The following is a 21961-nucleotide window of genomic DNA, read 5'->3' as shown; positions in this document are numbered from 1 at the left end:
CCAAGAATGTGGCCAAGCAACTTTTTCCTAAGGCGATTAAGATGAATAAAAGAATGCTATTCATCAAGGTAATAGAAGTAAGTAAGATACTCAAAAGCAGAGATCTTTGAGGCTTCCCCTTCCATCATAGGCCAGGACCAGGGTCTTGAGGGCAAAGTTTCCAGAAAGGGACTGGCAAGACTTCAGTATTCACTTCCCAAGGTCATGTTGGCATTCTGCTTCACACACCCTGGCACAACACCCCTTAGTCATTTGAAATGTGGCTTTGGAGGGCACAAATGGTAAGCCTTGACAGTGTTTATACAGCACCAGCTATGGGATCATGATGTCCTCCACCTAGATTTTATACGTACATGTATTAGAGTGGTGTCAGCATCATAGTTCATTGCAGCCTCCAACTCTTGGGCTCAAGAGATCCTCCTGCCTCAGTCTGCCAAGTAGCTGGGACTATAGGTGCGTACCATCACACCCAGATATTTTCATTTTTTGCAAAGACTGAGTCTTGCTTTATTCCTTAGGCTGATTTTGAACTCTTCCTCAAGGGATACTTCTGCCTCAACTGACAATAGTGCTGGGATTACAAGTGTGAGCCATCGTGCCGGTCCTGCTTTTCTTTTTAATGTCCCTTATAAACACTGATATTTTACTTTTATTTTAGACAAAGATATAATATTGTATGAAACCTCTACGACTATGTTCAACAGAATTGCAAACTGGCATCTTTTTATAATACGGCGACTTTCACAACTGTACATCCTCTTTAATTCCTACTGCCATTTTCCTAGTTCATACCATTACCATTAACCTATTTCAGTACAAAATTCTTAGCGTCCTTGCCTCCAGCACTGCAATCTATTTTTCACATTGTAGCCAGAAACATTTTGCTAAAATGCAACCCTTTAGTGACTTCCCAGTGCCTCCAGGATTAAGACTAAACTGCTGGTCAGGCATGGTGGCTCACATCTGTAATCCTAGCACTCTGGGAGGCTGAGGCAGGTGGATTGTTTTTTTGTTGTTGTTTTTTTTTTTTTTTTTGTAGAGACAGAGTCTCACTTTACCACCCTCGGTAGAGTGCCATGGTGTCACACGGCTCACAGCAACCTGCAGCTCTTGGGCTTACATGATTCTCTTGCCTCAGCCTCCCGAGTAGCTGGGACTACAGGTGCCCGAAACAACACCCGGCTATTTTTTTGTTGCAGTTTGGCCGGGGCTGGGTTTGAACCCACCACCCTCAGTATATGGGGCCAGCGCCCTACTCACTGAGCCACAGGCGCCACCCACAGGTGGATTGTTTGAGGTCACAAGTTCAAGACTAGCCTGAGCAAAAGCCAGACCCCATCTCTACTAAAAAATAGAAAAACTGAGGCAAGAGCACTTGAGCCCAAGAGTTGGAAGCTATGAAGAGTTGCTGTGAGCTATGATGCTATGGCACTCTACCCAGGGCCACTCTATTTAGGGTGACACCTTGAGACTGTCTCAAAAAAAAAAAAATACTAAACTGCTCAACTTGGTTCATCTTTAGGACCTGGCTTCTATTCACCCATGCATCCTCACATCTGGCCATCTTTTTTCAACATATATCTCTTTGTGTTCCTCTGTGGTCCTGTCACTCTGAGTTCACTATTAGTTCCTCAAGTTAACTGAATTAAGATTTCTTAAATAGGTAAATGGAAATTTGAAAAATTTCTCTTCCCAAAAATTTCAATCAGAAATTAATTTGCTTTCTTTTTCTATTTTTTTTCTTCTTTTTTTTTGAGATACAGTCTCCCACTGTCACCCTGGGTAGTGTGTCGTGGTGACATATTTCACAGCAACCTTAAACTCTTGGGCCCGAGCAATCCTCTTGCCTCAGCCTCCCTAGTAGCTGAGGCTACAGGCACCATCCATGATGCCCAGCTAGTTTTTCTATTTTTAGTAGAGATGGGATCTCACTCTTGTTCAGGCTGGTCTCAAACTCCTGAGCTCAAGTAATCACCTGTCTTGGCCTCCCAGGAGTGTTAAGACTACAGGCATGAGCCATCTTGACTGACCAACTAATTTGCTTTCTTTTGTTTTTAGAGACAGGATCTCACTCTGTGTCCCAGGCTGAAGTGCAGTAGCACAATCATAGCTCATTGCATCATCCAGTTCCTCGAAGAGCTCCTCCAACCTCAGTCTCTCCAGTAGCTAGAACTATAGGCATATGTCACCACACCTGGCTAATTTTTTAAAAATGTTAGAGATGGGGTCTCACTATGTTGATCAGGCTGGTCTTGTGCTCCTGGCCTCAAATGATCTTACTAGCTTGGTCTCCCAAATTGCTGGAATTATTAATACAAGCATGAGCCTCCACATCCAGCCTAATCAGCATCAGTGATTTTTCAGCATAATCACTAATTCTTAAAAGTCACATAACCCACAATAGCCTTATTCTCTTTCCCTTTTTATACTTTTAATGAGCCCAGGGTTTCAGTGATTAAACAAGTATAACTCTATTAACCATAATAGCAAACTGATTATAAATTCAATTTAACACACATGTCAGAATACAAAGTACATAGTATGTTCTTTGAGTCAGTGAACAAATGTCTTATTTCCTGATCTTAATAATTTCTAACTGTATAATGTTTGGAACTTTCACAATCTACCTTGGTGAACACTGGAAAAGAAATTCTGTAAGTTATTACAGTAGAACCTCCATAGTTGACCACCTCCCTACATCAACCACATCCTTAAGTTGGCCTAACTTTTACAGAACGGACATGTACCACATGTACCTTATGGAAGAGTGACCTCTATTTATTGACCGCTCTGTAAGTTGTATTGTGACTTCTTGGCCTGTGACACATGATAATAATTTACCCTGTGTAACTTGGCCAGCTGAGTCCACTTTACAATAAGGAGTAGAAGGTGTAGAGTTTGCCCCTTAGTTGTATTGTTTTATCTTTAGTCTAAGATTTTTTTTTTCATGTTTTATAATTATCATGTTTTGGATTAGGCCTAGCATCCTATTATTTATCACGTGTTGTGGAAGATTTTTTTCAACGTGAAAGACTGATCTGAAATGTAGGCATATCTCACAATTACTGAAAAATTTCACAAGTAATCAAAACATGGTGCCCCCCCCAAAAAAAAGTCAGAGAATTGGCATTGAAAGAAAAGGTTGATCTTCTACATTTTCCATAAATCAGCAGCCAAAGAAAGAGGACTAAACATTTTGGTGTTAGCAAGAACACAGTTAGCAACATCCAAAAGCATGAACATGAGTACTTGAAGAGATATAGTAAGGAAAGTGGAGAACTACAGAGGAAAATGAGGAACACTTCCCTCAGTGAAGTCAATGAAGCCACATTAAGCTGATTCAATCAAATGCGTGTAGTTAATGCTCAAATCTCTAGCCAATGATTTGAAAAGTGGATTAAAAAAAGTCACATAGGAATTCAGGGAGGCACATTTCTAAGCATCAAGTGCTTGGCTGGAGAAATTTAAACTGTAACATGAGCTCTCCCAGAAAGACTTGTGTAGTGAATCTAATGAAGTTTCAGTAGAAGTTCAAAGAGTTAATCAAAAAGTTCCCAGACTTCACCAGAGGCTTCAAAGATAGCAACATCTTCTTTAATGTTGATGAATGGGGACTCTTTTTTAAGGCAATGCCTGACAGGAGCCTCATCATGAAGAGTGACAAATGTAAGAGCAGAAAACTTTCCAAAGAACATCTCACAGTTCTGCCTTGTGCTAGCTCAAATGGAGAGAAATTAAAGCTCTTGGTGATTGTTAACTTGGCAAAGCTACATGCATTCAAGAACCCGAAGCCTGAAGAGCTCCCTATCACTTGGAGATCAAACAAATGCATATGGATGACTGGTGCCCTATTTGGGGAGTGGACAAGTGGTATCAACTGAGAAATGAAGAAGAAATGGTCTAGTCTACTGACAGTAGATTACTTTCCTGTGTGAATCATCTCACAAATGTGACACTGAAATTTCTATCTCCAAACACTACCTCAAAAATCCAATCTCTTGAACAAGGCATCATCAAAACATTTAAAATGCACTACTGAGTCCAGCCTCTGCAGTGTGTCATTACTAAAACACAAACCTGTGACCTGCCTGTGGAAGCAACTTCATCTGCTGCATCAGTCAATATTCTGGATGCTGTCCTCTTGATCAGTTCTGCTTGGAAGAAAGTTCAGCCAGAAATGATAAAGAAGTGTTTCAAGAAAGTTGGATTTGTCATAAGCCAAAAGCATAATGTTTTGGGGCCAGCAGACAACCCCATATCTGATGGCAGAATTAGAAGTGGATTTGGAGAATTTTGTTGCAATGGATGATGAGGTGGCAACCTGTAATGAACCTGACCCAGAAAGCGATTTTTGAAGCAATAGTGACTGAAGTGCAGACCTGTGTAAAAGTGCATGAAGCAGCTTATGAAGAGGAAGAAGTGAGGATGATGCAGAAATTACGGAGACTCCAAAAGAAGAGGATGTCAGGCATCTGACAACGATGTTAAATTCATTTGCTATGGAAAAATGCCATAGGTATGCTGAGTGGTGTAGCCAGCATTGGGAGTGTTTTCTCCATTTAATTTTAAAACAGACTGAGGTTGACTCTTTTTAAAGAAAGAATAATTAAACTGTGAGAAAACAGTTAAGTGTATATTGATTTTGTATGCTACTATATGTATGATGTTATTGTTTTTGATTATGTTTTATTTTGTATTATATTCTCTAATAAAAGCAATACAAGAAAGTAAAGTACCTGTGTGTGTCAGTACAGTACACCTAGTTCCCTATGTTGACCAGTTTATTACAATCCCTTGGGTGGTCAACAGTGGTCAACTTACAGAGGTTCTACTCTGTTTAGGAGAGATTCACTATAGAAAGCACACCATCACATCATAGAAGAATATTCTTCTAACAGAGATTCTCTTTAGTACCTGACTCAAGATTCTATTACAGTTTCTGAAATATGTAAGGAGCCAGCCAACTCAGAATAGGTGTCTCCAAAGGCCCAGTTTCCACCACTGACATAACTCAAGAAATCTCTATCCTCCTTCCTCTGCCGTAAAAGCCCCATCCTGCCCTTTTCTTCACACTTTGGCTCCTTCTCAACTTCTTACCCACCAGAGCTGAGGGAGAGGAGGTCTTCAACACAGGTGGCTTGGGCAGTATAGAAAATCCTGGGTATAATGTTGCATAGGCCACCTAACTTGAAGTTGCAACTCTTCTTCTATCCTGCTTTTCCCAACCCAGACATATTCATGACAATAAGCCTTGCTAGAAGGCCAGGGTTATTTCAAAGACTTCAAAGTAAGAGGTTGGACAATTAAGTTCTCAAACTCATACTAGAAAAAGTGCTACAAACCTCATTGCTGAATATCACTATGGTCACCTTCAAAGTACTCCCTTTGCCCATCTGGCGACTGTAATGATATTCAGCAGTGAGGTATGTAGCACTTTCTCTAGGATGACTTTAAAACTTAATTGTCTGATCTCGTATGTACACATAAACACATGTGCACAAATTGACATATACATTGATAACTTGTCCTTTTACTAAGCCCTAAAATTTTACCTTTCTCTTGGGGAACAAGTGAGAATTTCTCCAGACATTTGTGGGGGCCTTACCACAAATATATGGATGGATAGATAGCTTAACGTCTTATACCTCCTTCAGCTGCCAATAGCTACAAATGCCCACAGGCTTTGTTGGAGAGTTTGCCTGGCCAGTGGATTGTTTTCCTGAGTAAGACACTAGCTGAGGACTCAAGACTTAATTACATTCCTTGGTGTCACCTAACCCACAAGGAACTTGCATATCTTTGCCACACCACATTGTGGAAATCCAGACTGATCTACTGCAAATCTAACTCCTTTGTTTAAAACCTTGGTCAGGTAGGCAGAGAGAGATGAACAAGTTTATTGCCTAAATTAACACCTAATCTGAAAATAAAATGCAAATCACCTCTTCCTGAAGGCATCTCCAATCTCTTCCAGTGATTCTCTTGGTAGAAAGCACAATGTTCGGAGATAATTCTACCACTTCTTAATCATCCTTCAAGTTATACCTAGATCCTGTTCATGAGAGTGGTGGGTGGTGGGGTTCTGGTTCTAGCCATTGTCAGATTTCTTTAGAATATGAGGTACTTATTATCTCCTTGATCCATCTTTAACCAATCCCTACTTGCCATTTGTGTAATAGGAACAGTTCAACACAACCTCCTGACATACATAAATTTTAGAAAAACCAGCACATATGTACATGATAGATGAAAACAAAGAATACTGCATATAATAGTCTTAAGTATAAGCAAATATGCCTTTGGAGGATTCATACACTACATGTTTACAGATATGTGAACTCACTGCAAAACAAGCAGAAAATAGGAAGATAAAAATCAATTGTCTGCAGAATCACTAGCATCAAATTCATAGTAAGAATGTTAAGAATATACAGTAAGATTTTATGAACTCAATAAAGATCTCAATAAGCTGTTCCATTAAAAGAAGAATGACAAGAATGTTCAGTAAGACAATGAAGCAAATAGGAAAGGAAGGTGGGGAAGACAAATAGTCATTCATCTTAAAAAGGTAAAACATTTAGTCTCCATGGCATTGAATCACTTACAGAAAAATAGGCAGGCATCTAATTTAAGTATCTGAGAAGGCTTTGCACCAATTCAGACATCCAAGACTTTATTTCAAAGAGAAAGTAAAGAAATTAGATCTCAAAAAAAAAAAAAAAGAAAAAGAAATTAGATCTCTTTTAAAATGTACTCTTAATTTCCTCAGTTTATTTTCTTCCAGGTCACTTTAAGGATTTACAGAAATAAATATAAAATCACCATGCTGCCTTTTAAAATTAAAAAACTGAAAACACAATACTTTATTCAATCAATAAAACAAATGGTAAAATAAAACATTTTTAAATCTCTTAGTTCCAAAATATGGTCAGATAGGAGAGGGAGCACATAAGTTGTGGGTAGGAGGAATTAACTACTATCTACTAAATCTACCTAGAACTACCAGGTGTTTTTTTTGGAAAAGCTATACTTTTATTAAAACAAACACTTAGTAAAACCTAACCCAGCTGAGATTTTAGGACTAAATATGTACAATTTGTTCCACTTTAAAAGGTTTTTGGTATTTTTGGAACTTTTTATCAAAAGGTTAAGTTATTAGAGATATTTTGTATCACTAAACACCTTTCCTTTCTTCAACTTTGAATGTTACATTTCTTTGAAAAGAAGCACTTTCTATAAGTTGCTACCCTGTCGAGGAAAAAAAAACATTATTTTCTTCAAGGATTCTATGTGTTTACCCTAAAGAACCTGCCTTGTGCTAATATATTTCTTTTCAGTCATTCTAAGTGAGTACACAGACACAAGAACAGATATGTGTGGGAATTTTCTGAATCACTTTCAAACAATAATAGAGGTTTTTAATTCAGCTTAAGACGTTTTTTTCCCAGAGTACATAAAAGGCAATCAGTTCAAGCAAGGTCTAAAAACTTTCTAACATAAACTTGTCCTTATAGCCCAATCTCCAACTCTTATGAAATCAGAATTTATTAACGTGAATCCAAAGCTGTAGTACCATTACAAGATAAGTGTTACTCTCCATTTCACCCACTTACGCAACACCGTCTAAGCATGCTTCTACCAAACTTAACATCAATGCCCAATCTAACCACCCTGGATCAGCTTAACAAACTTATTATAATATCTCCTTGACCTCACTGATTCCCTTCCATTTACTGACTTAGTCTGCATTTTAAACAAATCATTCCCTATCCTAAAGTTGTCCTACAATTTCTTAACATGCCAATAAAATACAAAAATAAAAAAGACATAAAAAAATACAAGACCAAATATTTTAATATTAGAACCAACATATATAAGATTATGTTTAATAATATAACAATACAACAAGAAAAACAAAAGAATTATAAAATCTGTACACATTCTTCATTGAAAGTGTACATATAGGCAATTTAGAGAATTGCCTATTTTACTTACAACTTTTCATACTTTATGTATGAAAGTTTAAAGTGAAATAAATTTCTTCTGCTAAATGCTCATATGTATACTTTGAACGAACAACTTATATATTAATATTTAAAATTTTTAATGTGATAAGTGAGCTTGCTTCTTGCTTGTCAATTTGTCCAATCTAGGTTGGATTGATGACAATGCTACTCTCAGGGGATAATGTATATTTAAACTGTTTCTGTGTTTTGTTTTAATAACACTTAATGTGGAGAACCCAGTCTCACAGAGGTATGTTGAGGGGAATAAAAGAAGAGATTTTAAAGCAATCTCTGAAAGCTCGGGATATTCATTTTTAACTTTTATCCAAAATGAAGGAAGTGATGCCGTATTTTCAAAATGCATTTTCAATCCTTCATCAGTAGCCAGCTTCAACAAATTATCCCGTAGAGTTACAGTTAAATTTAAATTATCTTTTGATGAAAGAAATGGATTTTGGATCCATAAATTTCCTATGCGTGGATCTTCTTTTGATGGAAAATAAAATTCAAAACATTCTAACAAATTGGTAAGATGTTCACTAATAACTTTTTGCAGATATACAATATCAAGATCAGTACCTACTTCATTGATAATTGTTGTTAAATTATGGAACATGTCGTAACAATCTGTAGAAATTCTATTTTTCCAAACTTCTAACTTTTGTTTTTGTCCTTCAATCTTATCAGCCATTGAAAAACATGTTGCATTCTTTCCTTGCATAGAAGCATTGAGATCATTAAAAATACTGAAGATATCAGACAAATAAGCAAGTCTGGCTGTCCAATTTACATCTTTAAAAAGTTGGGACCAAACAGGTTTCTTGCCTTGCAGAAACACTAAGAGTTCATTTCGTATTTCAAACATTCTTGACAGAACTTTTCCCTGTGATAACCACCGTATCTCAGCATGCAGTAACAATTGCTTATGATCAGCTTCCATATTATCACATAATAAAGAAAATAATCTTGAATTTAAGGCATTGGATTTTACATAATTCACAATTTTTACTATGTCAGTAAGCACACTATTTAGGTCAGCCGACACTTTTTTCATAGCAAGACTTTCACGATGAATGAAGTAATGTGTTGTCTTACATTCTGGTGCAAGTTCCTTAATCTGGGTAACCACTTCAGAATGTTTTCCTGTCATTGATGCTGCACCATCAGAACATACTCCTACACAAAACCTAAATTCCAAACCACATTTGTTAACAATGTAATTCCTCACGGCTTCATACAGTTCTGAGCTAGTTGTATTTGTAGGTAAAGAGGCTGAAAAAAAGAACTCTTCTTTTATATCATCATCGTGTTCAAACCTAACATAGACTAAGAGAATTATCATGTTAGCAATATCTCGGCATTCATCGAGTTGCAATGAAAAATACTTTGCTAACTTGATTTGTTCTATGAGTTGGTCTTCCATATCATTAGCCAGTTCCTGAATACGTCGAGCTATGGTGTCATTGGAAAGTGGCACTTGAGCTACCTTCTTTGCTGCAGATTCACCTAACATTTCCAAGCAAACTTCTTTGATGCAGTCTTTCACTAGTGTCTCGGCAATTGTGTAAGGTGTTTTAGACTTAGCAACCGGAAGCGCTACTTTATACGAAGCCCGCAAAGCACTAATGTTTATATGAGAAACGTTGAATACCTGTTTTGGTTGAATTTTTAATTCACTACTCTTTCTTTGAAAGAATTCTTTTGGTTGTGAACTTACTTCTTTATGTTTTGAATATAAATGTCGCTTAAGTTTTGATGGTTTCATTGCCTCATTTGCCAGTACATCTCCACAAATAATACACTGTGGTTTTAGTATGTCACCATCAATTACAGCTACAAAACCAAACTCAATATATGAAGGGTCATATTTCCGAGTAAAACTAGTATGAACTCTTTTGGCTTTCCCTTCATCAGGATGACTTCTATGACCATTTCTTTTATTACTACTGCTGTATTCAGAAAAGTTATGTCTTTTCTTGACAAAAAAGTCCAGTGAAGCTTGTTTCATCATCTGCAAATTAAGATTAAAAACAATTAACACAAATTGTACTTCCTTCCTTTAGCTAATGTTAAACCACAAATTAAAAATTAGACTCAATTAAAAAAGAAAGATTATTTTAAAATCAAGTTGTAAAAATACATGCTTACATTTTCTCCGGATTGTATACTTTTGGGTTATTGCTGATAAACTAAGCATAAAAAATCACACATTGCAATGTGAATCTATTGTATATGACTAGTGTGTGTAACTCCCACAACATGTCACTCACCTTGAGAGTTTAAAAACACCTAACTAGATCTGTAAGATGGATCCATTAATCGCATACTTGGATGTTGAAGCAATGTCAAACTGTTGTAAATGTTTCTAAATACTTCTATCAATTTTTATACTTAACTCATCATGGAATGGTAAAAATAAATTTCAAGCCAGCACTGGTCTGCAGATCACACTTAGAGAACTGTTGGCCTAAATCATGTATAACCTCCATATTTCAAAACATTATCCATTACTGCATAAAGCCTAAGGATTTAAAATCTCTTTTGGTTTTATCTCATGCTTTCCATTTAAACACTAAAATTGAACCCTTTTCCAACACTAATCCATATCTTCCCAATCAAATTTAGCCCCCTCCAGACTCAACATGTCCTTTCTTGGCTTGCCTCATCACTCAAACTCATACAATTGAAATGAAGTTATATTAATTTCATCTATTTCCAAATTTGTACTTCTTGTATAGAAACATACAATCATATATACTATTCATCACCTCAATCTTAGCTCTCTCAGTTCCCTAAGAAAGGCCTGACATCAGAAAGGAGTAAAAGAGATACTATTCATCACTCTGGAACAATAGAGAAGGAAGCATTCAAAGTTACAAATTCCAACTTAAAAAAAGAGGAGGTGGTCCTAAAAGTAATTGGCCTTTCTTTGGGAAAAATATATCCAAGGCAGTCAAAATGTACTTTTATATACCTTGTTAAATAATTCTGATTCATCATAATCACAGTAAAGTGTAATGAGGCCCTTCCTCTGCATTCATCTAGAGCACATACTCAAACTCTTACCCAGTCTTTTACTTTATCTCTTGAAAAGGGTGTCTCTGATGGCTTTAACATTTTGAAAGGTTTAACAGGCAAGCCTCTTTGAATCTCATCATGTTTCCTTTTCACTGCACTGGTTTCATAGCAAAGACTACAAGTTATCTGGTGACCACAGCCTTCAGTCTCTTGTAGAGATGGCACTCCACATATTGCATGTACATTTCCATCACATGATATGCAACGATTAGCACCTGTGCATTCTTTTTCACAAACTACACAGGACAAAAATCTCAGTCTGTTCTCAGGAGGGTTTTTTCCAGCAACCTTGGGAGGAACAGAAAGATTATCTTCAAAATCACTACTATCTGTTCCTATCTCAAAGTTTTCTTCATATTGGGCTCTGAGAGTATTTTCAAACTCTTTTTCAGCCTGATCATTTTCTGTGTGCAGGCTGGCAACAAGTTCTTCTGTTAATTGAGAGTGGGACAGACCCAGTTTAGCTTCAGAGATAAATGTACCTTCACATGGAGTCTGCTGCATGCCTCTGTGATAAGGTCGGTTTTGGGTCATCTGAATGAACCACAAAAATGCAGCCCAGTGTGAAGAGTTGTTAGTTTGCATCCAAGAGAAAATCCTCTTTTTGATATCCTCATTAATTTGTTCTGTAGGACTTTGGCTTTGGCAGGTCCGAGGCTTCCCATGGACAATTTTTAGTTCTGGCCAAATATTACTGAGTTCACTGACAATCTGACTTGAAAATTCCCTTCCATTGTTGGATTGTAGAACACTAGGCACTCCAATAATTGTAAAAATATCTAAAAGAGCATGTACGACTTCCTTAGGCCTTTTAGATTTTAATGACCGCAAAAAACTTAATTTTGTATGAAGGTCTTGATAATGCATAATAAATTTATACTCGCCATCAGGATTTGATTGCATGTCTATAAGATCTACTTGGCATCTTGAATTAACTTCCTTAATTGGTTTTGATGTTAGAACTTTCTTGAGTTTTGAATTTTTCTGTTGGCATGGCTTACATAGTGTCAGGTATAGCATTATAACTTCTTTTGTGATGTTCTTGTATTTTGCTTGTAGCTCTTTTTCCATGCGAGTACGTCCACCATGTCCAATGCTGAGATGTGTATCATGCAGAATGTCAAATAAGTCCTCACTGTGTAAGTAATACCGTATTTTATCTGTTTCCCCATTTATAGCCTCAATCAGTTTTTCATTTCCTTGCACAAGGATCACATCAAATCTAGCCAAGCGACGGTAGTCAACTGATTCCTTTTTTGCCTTAGCTTTGGCCTCTTTCACTTCCCTTATCAATTGACAGTACTTTGCTTTAGAAAATATCTTAGTATTATTACTTTTATTTTCCAGTAATACTGCTAAGCTTCTGAAGAACTTTTCTCTCATGTTTTCTGGTTCAATTTCTGCTTCATTAGTATCTAAGCTACTGAGGTTATCATCACCCATGCTCTGAGACATCATGGAAAGCCACAAAAATGACCCTAAAATATTAAAGAAAGAGCAATTAGGTATTTGGAAATATAATCTAAAATACATACATTGCACAAGTAACCAGCAGAGCTTAGGGTAGAAGGAGCTATGGATATAAAAGGAGGATACCATTTTGCTCTGGGAGTCCAACCTTGTTGGAACCAACAGATGGTGAATGGAGAACTCCAGCCAGGAACAAAATGTTCTGATACATTAAAAAGTAGAAAGCTAGGCTCGGCACCTGCAGCACAGTAGTTATGGCGCCACCACATGCACCTAAGCTGGCAGGTTTGAGCCTGGCCTGGGCCTGAAAACCAACAATGACAGCTGCAACAAAAAAATAGCCGGGCATTGTGGCCGATGCCTGTAGTCCCAGCTACTTGGGAGGCTGAGGCAAGAGAATTGCTTAACCCCAAGAGTTTGAGGTTGCTGTGAGCTATGATGCTACGGCACTCTACTGAGGGTGACATACTAAGACTGTCTCAAAAAAAAAAAAAAAGGTAGAAAGCTAGGAGCGGTATGCAGGTTTAACCTCACAGCATTATTTGACCTAAAACAGGATGCAAATTAATGTTTGTATTTATTAATCACAAAAGAACATTGTTGTGGCTATAGAAGCCTCAGCAATACAAAAATAGTTTTTTTAAATCTTCAGACTATACCACATTTTCTGTTTTATTCAGTCAGGTTAGCTGATACATCAACATTTTGGGCTTACATTCAATATAATTATTTATATCAGTTCCCTTTTGGCCTGTGAAAGTACAAACTCAACGCAAATATCTTCATTACTAATTTTAATAATATAAGAGTAGTGAATGTGTCTAGCGAAAAATCTCTGACTTAGCATATTTAATATGTTTAAAATAGTCATAATAACAGAAACTTCAAACTTAACTTACTAAGTCTTAAGGAAACATTTTAAAAAGTCAAATTAACATGTCATTTCCAAACAGCCTTATAGCTGCTTGGAAAAAATACTTTCTCTCAAGTCAGCACTGTTTATACTAGCAATTTGCATACCAAATACTAAACTAATGAATTTAAATCATCCCAAATATTCACAATTTCCCAACTATATTAAAATTAATAACATGTTACTGTTTTGGCCTCACTTAACTCTCAACTGTTACAATAAGATCTCCTTAATTGGGGTGTGCCTGTGGCTCAGTGAGTAGGGCACTGGCCCCATATGCTGAGGGTGTGTGGGTTCAAACCCAGCCCTGGCCAAACTGCAACAAAAAAATAGCCAGGCGTTGTGGTAGGTGCCTGTAGTCCCAGCTGCTTGGTTTTTCTTTCTTTCTTTTTTTTTTTTGCAGTTTTTGGCCAGGGCTAGGTTTGAACCTGCCACCTCCGGCATATGGGGCTGGCGCCCTACTCCTTTGAGCCACAGGCACCACCCAGTCCCAGCTGCTTGGGAGGCTGAGGCAAGAGAATCGCTCTAAGCCCAAGAGTAGAGGTTGCTGTGAGCCGTGTGAAGCCACGGCACTCTACCGAGGGCGGTACAGTGAGACTCTGTCTCTACAAAAAAAAAAAAAAGATCTCCTTTATCATTAAATTTAAAGTCACAGTGACTTCTCCTTTCCTGAAAAACATAATCTATTCATAACACAAGTTAGTAATACTTCCTTCTTTAACTGTTTCATAAGTAGATCTAGCAAGATTGTGAGTTTCTAAAAAATCAGATAATACTCACTTCTCCAGTATCTTTCCTGTTATCTAACATATACCTACATTCAAAAGTGTGCAATACAAATTTATTGATTAATAATAATCAATAATAATGACAATACTCATGGTAAGTGCTACCTCTAAATGTGACTGAACAATTTCTTTCCAAGCTGATCCATTTTATGCCATACTATGGAGCTGTATGCAGCAAAGGAAAGTAAACAGGGATGAATTTGGAAGAGAAGAAGAATATAGGGGAATGTAAATGAGAACCAGAAGAATATGAGCCCTAGAAGTAAGCAGATGCAATATTAATAAGTTTAGAATAAGCAGAAAATAGGGAATTCAATGCTATAAGAAGAGAAAAACATTGTATTCATTACACTTACCACTTTTTTGGAAAAGACAGGTTCTCCAGAACCAGGCAAGCCTGTGCTTCCACCTCCATTACACATTATAACATTAACAGACCATAGAATGCTAAGGGACATAGACTTCAGAAATTCCATATTCTTTGGTGGATTTCTAAATGGTATTTCCAAGTCTTACACAGCCATTATATGACCAAAAATTGGAGGCAGAGGCTATGGTAATGGGACCTATTCTCAGGGTGAAGGTTTGGAAAACAATATTTCAGGCAAATGAAAATTAGAAGAAAGGAGGGTCCACAATTTTATTTGCAGACACAGTGGATTTAAAGAAACAAAAGTAAAAAAAGACAAAGATGAACACTAGATGATGATTAAGGGAACAATACAACAAAAAGACATTCAGATTCTAAGTAACAGGGTCTATAACCAAACTGACAAGTGCTCAATATTTACATATAAAGGCATCCCTGATTTATCCACATTTACTTATTAACTACATTGCAAAGTATTCATGGGAAATACTGTGTTCAACTAATTTTGACATGATTACTTGGCTGTTTAATTTAGCTCCTTTAATAGCATTATGCTATACTGGTTGACTGTTCCTTCAGCTATACTCAGTAGAATCTGAAATGGAATGGGGTTTGATACTTTACAAGGACTAGACCCCCTCCTCCCAAGTCTAACTCTTTTTCCCAGAATTAAATTATTCTTACCATTATCTTGAAATGAGTGTGGCTCAGGAGATTCACATTCCATTCTGTCTTCCATAAACTGGAGCTGGGCACCTGAGGATTCCTTTGCAGAATCTGGAGGAGTCATTTCTTCCATAGGAACTTCCTGCCCATGCATGCTTTGTGGGACCTGGAGACAAATAGGTACGTTTGGTAATCAATGTAAATAATTATGATATGTCATAAATATGTTCTAAAACTCAAAATATGTTCCCTTTAAAATAGAATGGAAGAAGAATAAGAAAAATCAGTCTTCACTGAATTCTTAAAAGGAGTGAAAGACAGAATAAGAAATGAAAAATGCTAGGACTAATAAATCCAGAAACTGATTGTCTCTATTGGACAGGAGTTGGTATTTGTCCCTTTGATTTCTGTTTTTAGAAATAACAATGAAGGGTGGCGCCTGTGGCTCAGTCAGCAAGGCACTGGCCCCATATATCGAGGGTGGCGGGTTCACACCCGGCCCCGGCTGAACTGCAACCAAAAAATAGCTGGGCGTTGTGGCAAGCGCCTGTAGTCCCAGCTACTTGGGAGGCTGAGGCAAGAGAATTGCTTAAGCCCAGGAATTGGAGGTTGCTGTGAGCTGTGTGATGCCGTGGCACTCTACCGAGGGCCATAAAGTGAGACTCTGTCTCTACAAAAAAAAAAAAAAAGAAAGAAAGAAAGAACAATGAAAATACATTAAAACTATTTCTTCTAAATTGTGATAATTGAAAGAAAACTGTAAATTTCAGTATGGTTAAGAAAGTAGCTATTTGGGGGATGATTGAAGGGGGTGATGCAAATTACCTGATCAAGACCAATGAGCTGTTTAACCCAGGAAGGAATTTGACAGTTGTTCCAGATCAAATGTGGAAAACATTAGCCCAGTGTGTTATAGATGGGAGAAAAATAAAAAGCCAACCAACTTAGATAACTGTGTTAGGTGGAAAAGAAAATATTATCCTTTCCTTACATTAATCATATAGCATATGATTTATAATTTCCCTATTGTCCCTAAAATATATATCATGGGTTTTAAAAAAATTATGATCCAATCAGTGCTTATACACGGTTTTTATTTATTTATTGATTGATTGATACAGAATCTCACTATGTCAACCTCAGCAGAGTGCTATGACATCACAGCTCACAGCAACCTCAAACTCTTGGGCTTAAGCGATTCTCTTGCCTCAACCTCTCAAGTAGCTGGGACTACAGGTGCCCACCACAATGCCGGCTACTTTTTGTTGCTGTTGTTGTAGTTGTCATTGTTGTTTGGCAGGCCCGGGCCAGGTTCGAACCCGCCAGTCCCAGCGCATGTGGCCAGTGCCCTAGCCACTGAGCTACAGGCGCCGAGCCTATGTGTGGTTTTTAGTTATATCTCTTTTGCTCCTTTTAATCCCTGCTTTTTAAAAATGATATTAAAGGCCGAATGTGGTAGCTAAGGCCTGTAATCCTAACACTCTGTGAGGCCAAGGCAGGTAGATTGCTTGAGCTCACGAATTCAAGACCAGCCTGAGCAAGAGCCAGACCTCGTCTCTAAAAAAATAGCCAGGCATTGTGGTGGCGCCTTTCTTTAGTCCCAGCTACTTGGAAGACTGAGGCAAGAGGATCACTTGAACCCAAGAGTTTGAGGTTGCTGTGAGCTCTGACGCCATGGCACTCTACCAAGGGTGACAAAGTGAGACTCTGTCTTGAAAAGTAAACAAATTAAAATAAAATAAAATGACATTAAATTGTAAAGAGTCAGAGTCAGTTGTCTTATAGAATATCCCACATTAGGCATTTGTATGATTGTTCTTCACAAGTAGATTCTAGTTAGACATTTTTTAAAGAATATATGTGATGTATACTCTTTGTGTCACATTACAAAGCATATTCTGTCAGGTTATTTCAGGTTATTTCATTGTTATTTCAATGCTAAATTTGATCATTTGTTTACGGTAGTGACCACTATATCTAACTCAGAACACTTTTGTCCTACTGTAATTAATAAGTCAGCTACTGAATAACAATTTGGAACAATGTAAATATCCTATTTCCCAATGGATTTAGCTTTCATGATCTTGTCTGAATCCATTTTTATACTAGAGGTTACAAAATGGTGACTACTTATTTCTGTAATTCCGTCTACAATTATAAGCAGCAATTTTCAGTAAAGAGTTTTCTGTCCCTCTTCTTTTATATGTCTGGGTTTTTAAATTGCTATAGACGTAATTTATAATTCAATCCATTTGACACTCAGAATGTCTCAAATTTGGGCAGTGGGAGCCCCTTTGACCTGGCTCCTTTTGACATGACCCCACTAGACTTTTTAGCATATCCAGAAATAAACAATAAACAAATTCAAGGCCAACATTGTATGTTCCCTATCCCAGACCTGGTTTCAAATATTTTTTTTTCCCCCAAGAAGTCCTGATTCATTGTAGAGGGCAACAATGTTTAGTAACAAAGACTGGGTAGTAGGTAGGCTCATTGTTAATAAGGTTAGTAAATATATTTTCTAAAATATCATGAATTTTATTCAATTTCACCACATGGTTTCACCTTTCCACATTCCATATTTGCATCTCCTCCTCCCACAAAGAAAAAAAGTTCAAAACAATGTCAGGTTATGTATACATTGACTTTACCCTACCATAAACAAAATAGTTTTAGAATTATTTGTGCTGTAGAGTACTTTTAATAATATACTAAGTAAAATTCAGTTTGCCTTTGCAGGTTTATATATCCATCCATAGACAGAATGTCACCAAGAGCATAGTCAGAATACCATGTTCAAGTCACCTGAAATCTTGTTATTATGTTATTAACTTGATATACAATTGGGTTCATTTGTTTCTACTTGTCTTTAATCATTTTGAATTTAGCATATATTTTTAAATACTTAAACCATTTACATGGTATCAAAAAATCAAAATATATATTCAGAGAAGTCTTCCTTATACTACTCTCACCCACTCCCATAAGAAACCACTTTTTTAAATTGCTGCTTTACTTTGCTTATTTTTGTAAAAATAACTAAAAATGTTACATACATATATACACACTTGTGCATTATATGTGTATTTACTTAGTGTGTGCACTATATTATACTGCATACAAATTGAATACAAGGGTTTTTGTATATATTTTTTCTTCATATTATATATACTAGGTCACACCTTCCTTTGTTCACTTAATATAAAAATATTACCTAGAAATCAGTTCACAGATAACTAGATATCTTTTTTTTTTTTTTTTAACAGGGTCTCACTCTGGCCAGGCCAGAGTAAAGTGGCATGATCATAGTTCACTGTAACCTCAAACCCCTGGGCTCAAGCAATCCTCCTGCTTCACCCTCCCAGGTAGCTGAGACTACTAGCATATACCACTGTGTCTGGCTAATGTTTTTATTTTCTATAGAGACAGAATCGCACTGTTGTCCAGGCTGGTCTCAAACTCCTGGCCTCAAGTGATCCTCCTGCCTCAGCCTTCCAAGTTGCAAGGATTACAGGGGTGAGCCACCATGCCTAGCCCTTCATTCTTTGTTTGCATAGGATCCCATTATATTGGTGTACTATAGTTTATTCAATCACTCTTATATGGATGGATATAAAGGTTGTATATGTTTTGCTTTTATAAATGCTGCAATGAGAAACTATGTCTATGTTGTTTCTTATTTGTAGATAGAAGTTTTCAAAGTAAATTCCCAAAAGTGACATAGCTGAGTCAAAGGGTAAATTCATAAATAGGTTTGTTAGATGGTGCCCAAATCCCCCTTGTAGGGACTGAACCATTTTGTACTCCACCAGTAATATATGAGAGGACCTGTTTTCTCAGGCCAACAGACTGTGTTGTCAAGCTTTTGAATTTTTGCCAATCTGTTAAGTGATAAACGGTTCCCCAATATAGTTTTTATTTTGTTTTATTATTTTGTCAGCTTTTTTCTTAAGATCTCCATATATTGCTAAGGCTTCCTCTTTAATTTTGAGAAAGGTTGCACCTGATTGCTCCTTTGTTTGGTGCTCAGCCCATACAGTTAACAAATGTTCCATTCCTTCCATTTCTTTACACCTTGTGCTACGAGATTTTGTAGCTGTGTCAGTTGTTCCAGCTAGATAACTTTCTTTTATTTCCCCAGCATTGTTTCTAATGGTATACAACATTGCCTTCTTTATGCTAGTTGCACAACCAATGTAACAGGTTCTTCCATTTCTTCAAAATATTTGATAATTTTGAGCTTTTCTTCACTTGTTAAAGCTTTTCTTCTTTTATACTCACTAGCAGAAATTTTATCACCAGTATGCTTCCGTGGCACTTGAAAACCTCTTTGCTTGCTCATTTCTGGAATACAAAAAAGGTTAGCAAAAAATGCACAAAGGTGGGAGGGAACCATGTAAATAAGCACTTTGAATACACAGACTGTTGCCAAGAGAGGCAGAGGAAGGATGTGGGGCAAATGGGCATTGTGTGTAGTGTTGTATGTATTTGTGACTTACAGCTTTCGGCTATAATCAAATACTTTGAATTCAGCTGCTCCTACTTGGTGGCCTAAAATATTAACTTGCTGGGAAAACTCATGCATAAGCCAGCACAATTTTGGCATTATACTGACTCATTTCCAGCATACTGATCTCATATTAAAAGATTCTGCATTCCAGAAACATGTTTTAACAGATCACACTGTACACATAAAGTATTCATATTCAAAAAGAGTTCAGATAAATGTATGGAGAGTATCACTACATAAACATAAAGGGGTCTGGCAACATCCCCATAATGTTCTAAAATTACTGTCATAGAAGGTAAATAACACTGTCTTAAAAATAACTCTAGTGTAATGGTAAAAGATGTCTAAAATTCTTCTAAAAGAGTACTGGACTCAAAACACTTTATATACTAACAACTCTAGGCACTGGAAAGAACTAAGGAAATCATGCCATTATCTCATTGTACAGATGAAGACAATAAAGCCCTAGAGGAGGTGTGATATACCCAAGGTTACATGGCCAATTAGTGTAACAGAGCCTATCATAGAACCCAGCCAGATCTTATGATTTAGTGTTTCCTGATAAATTCCACTAAATTAGTCTACTTCTCCATTTGTCACTCCTAGCAAGCATTCCATCTTTTCTTACACTAATTTATTTTCATATAGGAAAAAGTAGTGGGCACCCTAAGAAGAGATACCTACACAAGACATTAGTAATATTTTATACAATTTTATCTGCTACTGAATATTTCTTTAATTTCATAGTTACTAAATATATTTTCTGCTTGTAAAGAATAGATCAAAGTTTTCCACTTGTTTAAATCCTTTACTTATTTGGATCAGCTATCACTTACACAGAGATTGTTACCTCCTAAGCACGAATCTATTCATCTACAGTACAATGTCCCAAACCAGAGTTTGCAGTCACCAGCATGAAATTACTCCCACTTACTCCATTCTGGACCCATGCACACAAGTTCTCCAGAGAAGATGGCATCTCCAATTTCTCACCTGCTGTCTAGGGTCATCAAGCTCCCTCTCCAAATCTTCTAGCACAGTCACCGCCTCTTCACCACTCCCAGGATTCTGATCCCGCACCCAAGCTTGGAGCTCCTCAGGCAGGATAGTCAAGAACTGCTCCAGCACCAACAATTCCAGGATCTGCTCCTTAGTATGTATCTCTGGGCTCAGCCACTGACAGCAAAGTTCCCGCAATTGACTCAGAGCCTCCCTGGGCCCAGGTGTCTCCTGATAGCAGAACTGCCTGAAGCGCTGACGGGAGAGTTCCCTGGTATGAGACAAATTTCTAGGTAGGCAGGATTCCTGATCCCACGTATGGTCTTCTTCTTTAATCTTCACTTTGATAATTTCTCCTTCTTCTTCAGACACCTGGTCAGCCAAGGCCGGAAGGACCCTAGAAACTGCCTCCATCCCGAGTTTAGGCCTGAAAAGGGTCTCTTCAGTTGAGGTCTAAGCAGATGGGTGATTCTATTTGAGCTCTTTTTTCTTTTCTTCTCTTTTCTTTCTTTCTTTCTTTTTTTTTTTTTTGTCCTAAGTCAGGAAAGTTTTCAATATAAGAGAACACTGTTAACACAGGAAAACTACAGAAGCAGTTTTTAAAAACTCGTTTACTTAATAGCATAGGACAGTTACGCGAACAATTCCATTGAAAGTGAAGCCAGCCTCTGACAAAACCATAAATAGTGAGCACAGAAAATTGTGATACTTATTTCAACTGCAAGGCTGCAAAATGTGCAGCAGGGTGCTTGCAAGACTGGAAAACTGGTATCATCAATATACATACGCGCCCAAGCAGAGGAAGGGTCGCCCCGAAGATAGGAGCTCCCAGCAGCCTGGGCGGGGTCGGCAACCAAAAGGGGCTTCTCGCACACCACGAACTGCCAGAGGAGAAGGCCCGATCGTTGCCGCACACACGCTCCCCTCTACTGACCACAGTGTTCACCTCTGAGCAAGTCAATCTCCCTGCAACACAGACTAATGAACCGAGAAAATGCTCCCGGGCGGAGACTGCATTCCACAAGCACAACCGCCGCTGGGCGGACAGTTTCCGGCCGGGCCCAGAGAGCCGCGCTCACTTCCGGTCCGCTCTAGGATTCCAGGTGGTGCAGCATTCTCAGTGGTTGTAGTGGGACGTACAGTACCGGTAATATTGGGTAG

At 37.6% G+C, this 21961-nt stretch overlaps 1 protein-coding gene across 1 annotated transcript; it reads right to left on the bottom strand.

Annotated features, from left to right (window-relative positions):
• Nucleotides 1–7839: 7839 nt before the first annotated feature.
• Nucleotides 7840–21912, bottom strand: SCAND3 (SCAN domain containing 3). Its single transcript, XM_053603684.1, has 4 exons — nucleotides 20795–21912; nucleotides 15310–15457; nucleotides 11073–12562; nucleotides 7840–10017 (listed from the first exon to the last, which is right to left on the bottom strand). Exons 1-4 carry the CDS (start codon nucleotides 21212–21214, stop codon nucleotides 8104–8106), a joined length of 3972 nt encoding a protein of 1323 aa, XP_053459659.1. The 5' UTR covers nucleotides 21215–21912; the 3' UTR covers nucleotides 7840–8103.
• Between the last annotated feature and the right edge of the window lie 49 nt (nucleotides 21913–21961).

The sequence above is a fragment of the Nycticebus coucang genome, chromosome 9 (assembly GCF_027406575.1).
Source record: "Nycticebus coucang isolate mNycCou1 chromosome 9, mNycCou1.pri, whole genome shotgun sequence".
Classification (NCBI taxonomy): domain Eukaryota; kingdom Metazoa; phylum Chordata; class Mammalia; order Primates; family Lorisidae; genus Nycticebus; species Nycticebus coucang.
Note: the sequence above shows the minus strand (reverse complement) of the source record. Positions and strands in the feature narration are given on the sequence as shown.

Coding starts and splice junctions, on each gene's coding strand:
- SCAND3 (XM_053603684.1), bottom strand. CDS start 21,214: ATGGAGGCAGTTTCTAGGGTCCTTCCGGCCTTGGCTGACCAGGTGTCT. Junction 15,458..20,794: donor TTGATGACCCTAGACAGCAG/GTGAGAAATTGG, acceptor ATTTGTCTCCAG/GTCCCACAAAGCATGCATGG. Junction 12,563..15,309: donor ACACTCATTTCAAGATAATG/GTAAGAATAATT, acceptor TTAATATTTTAG/GGTCATTTTTGTGGCTTTCC.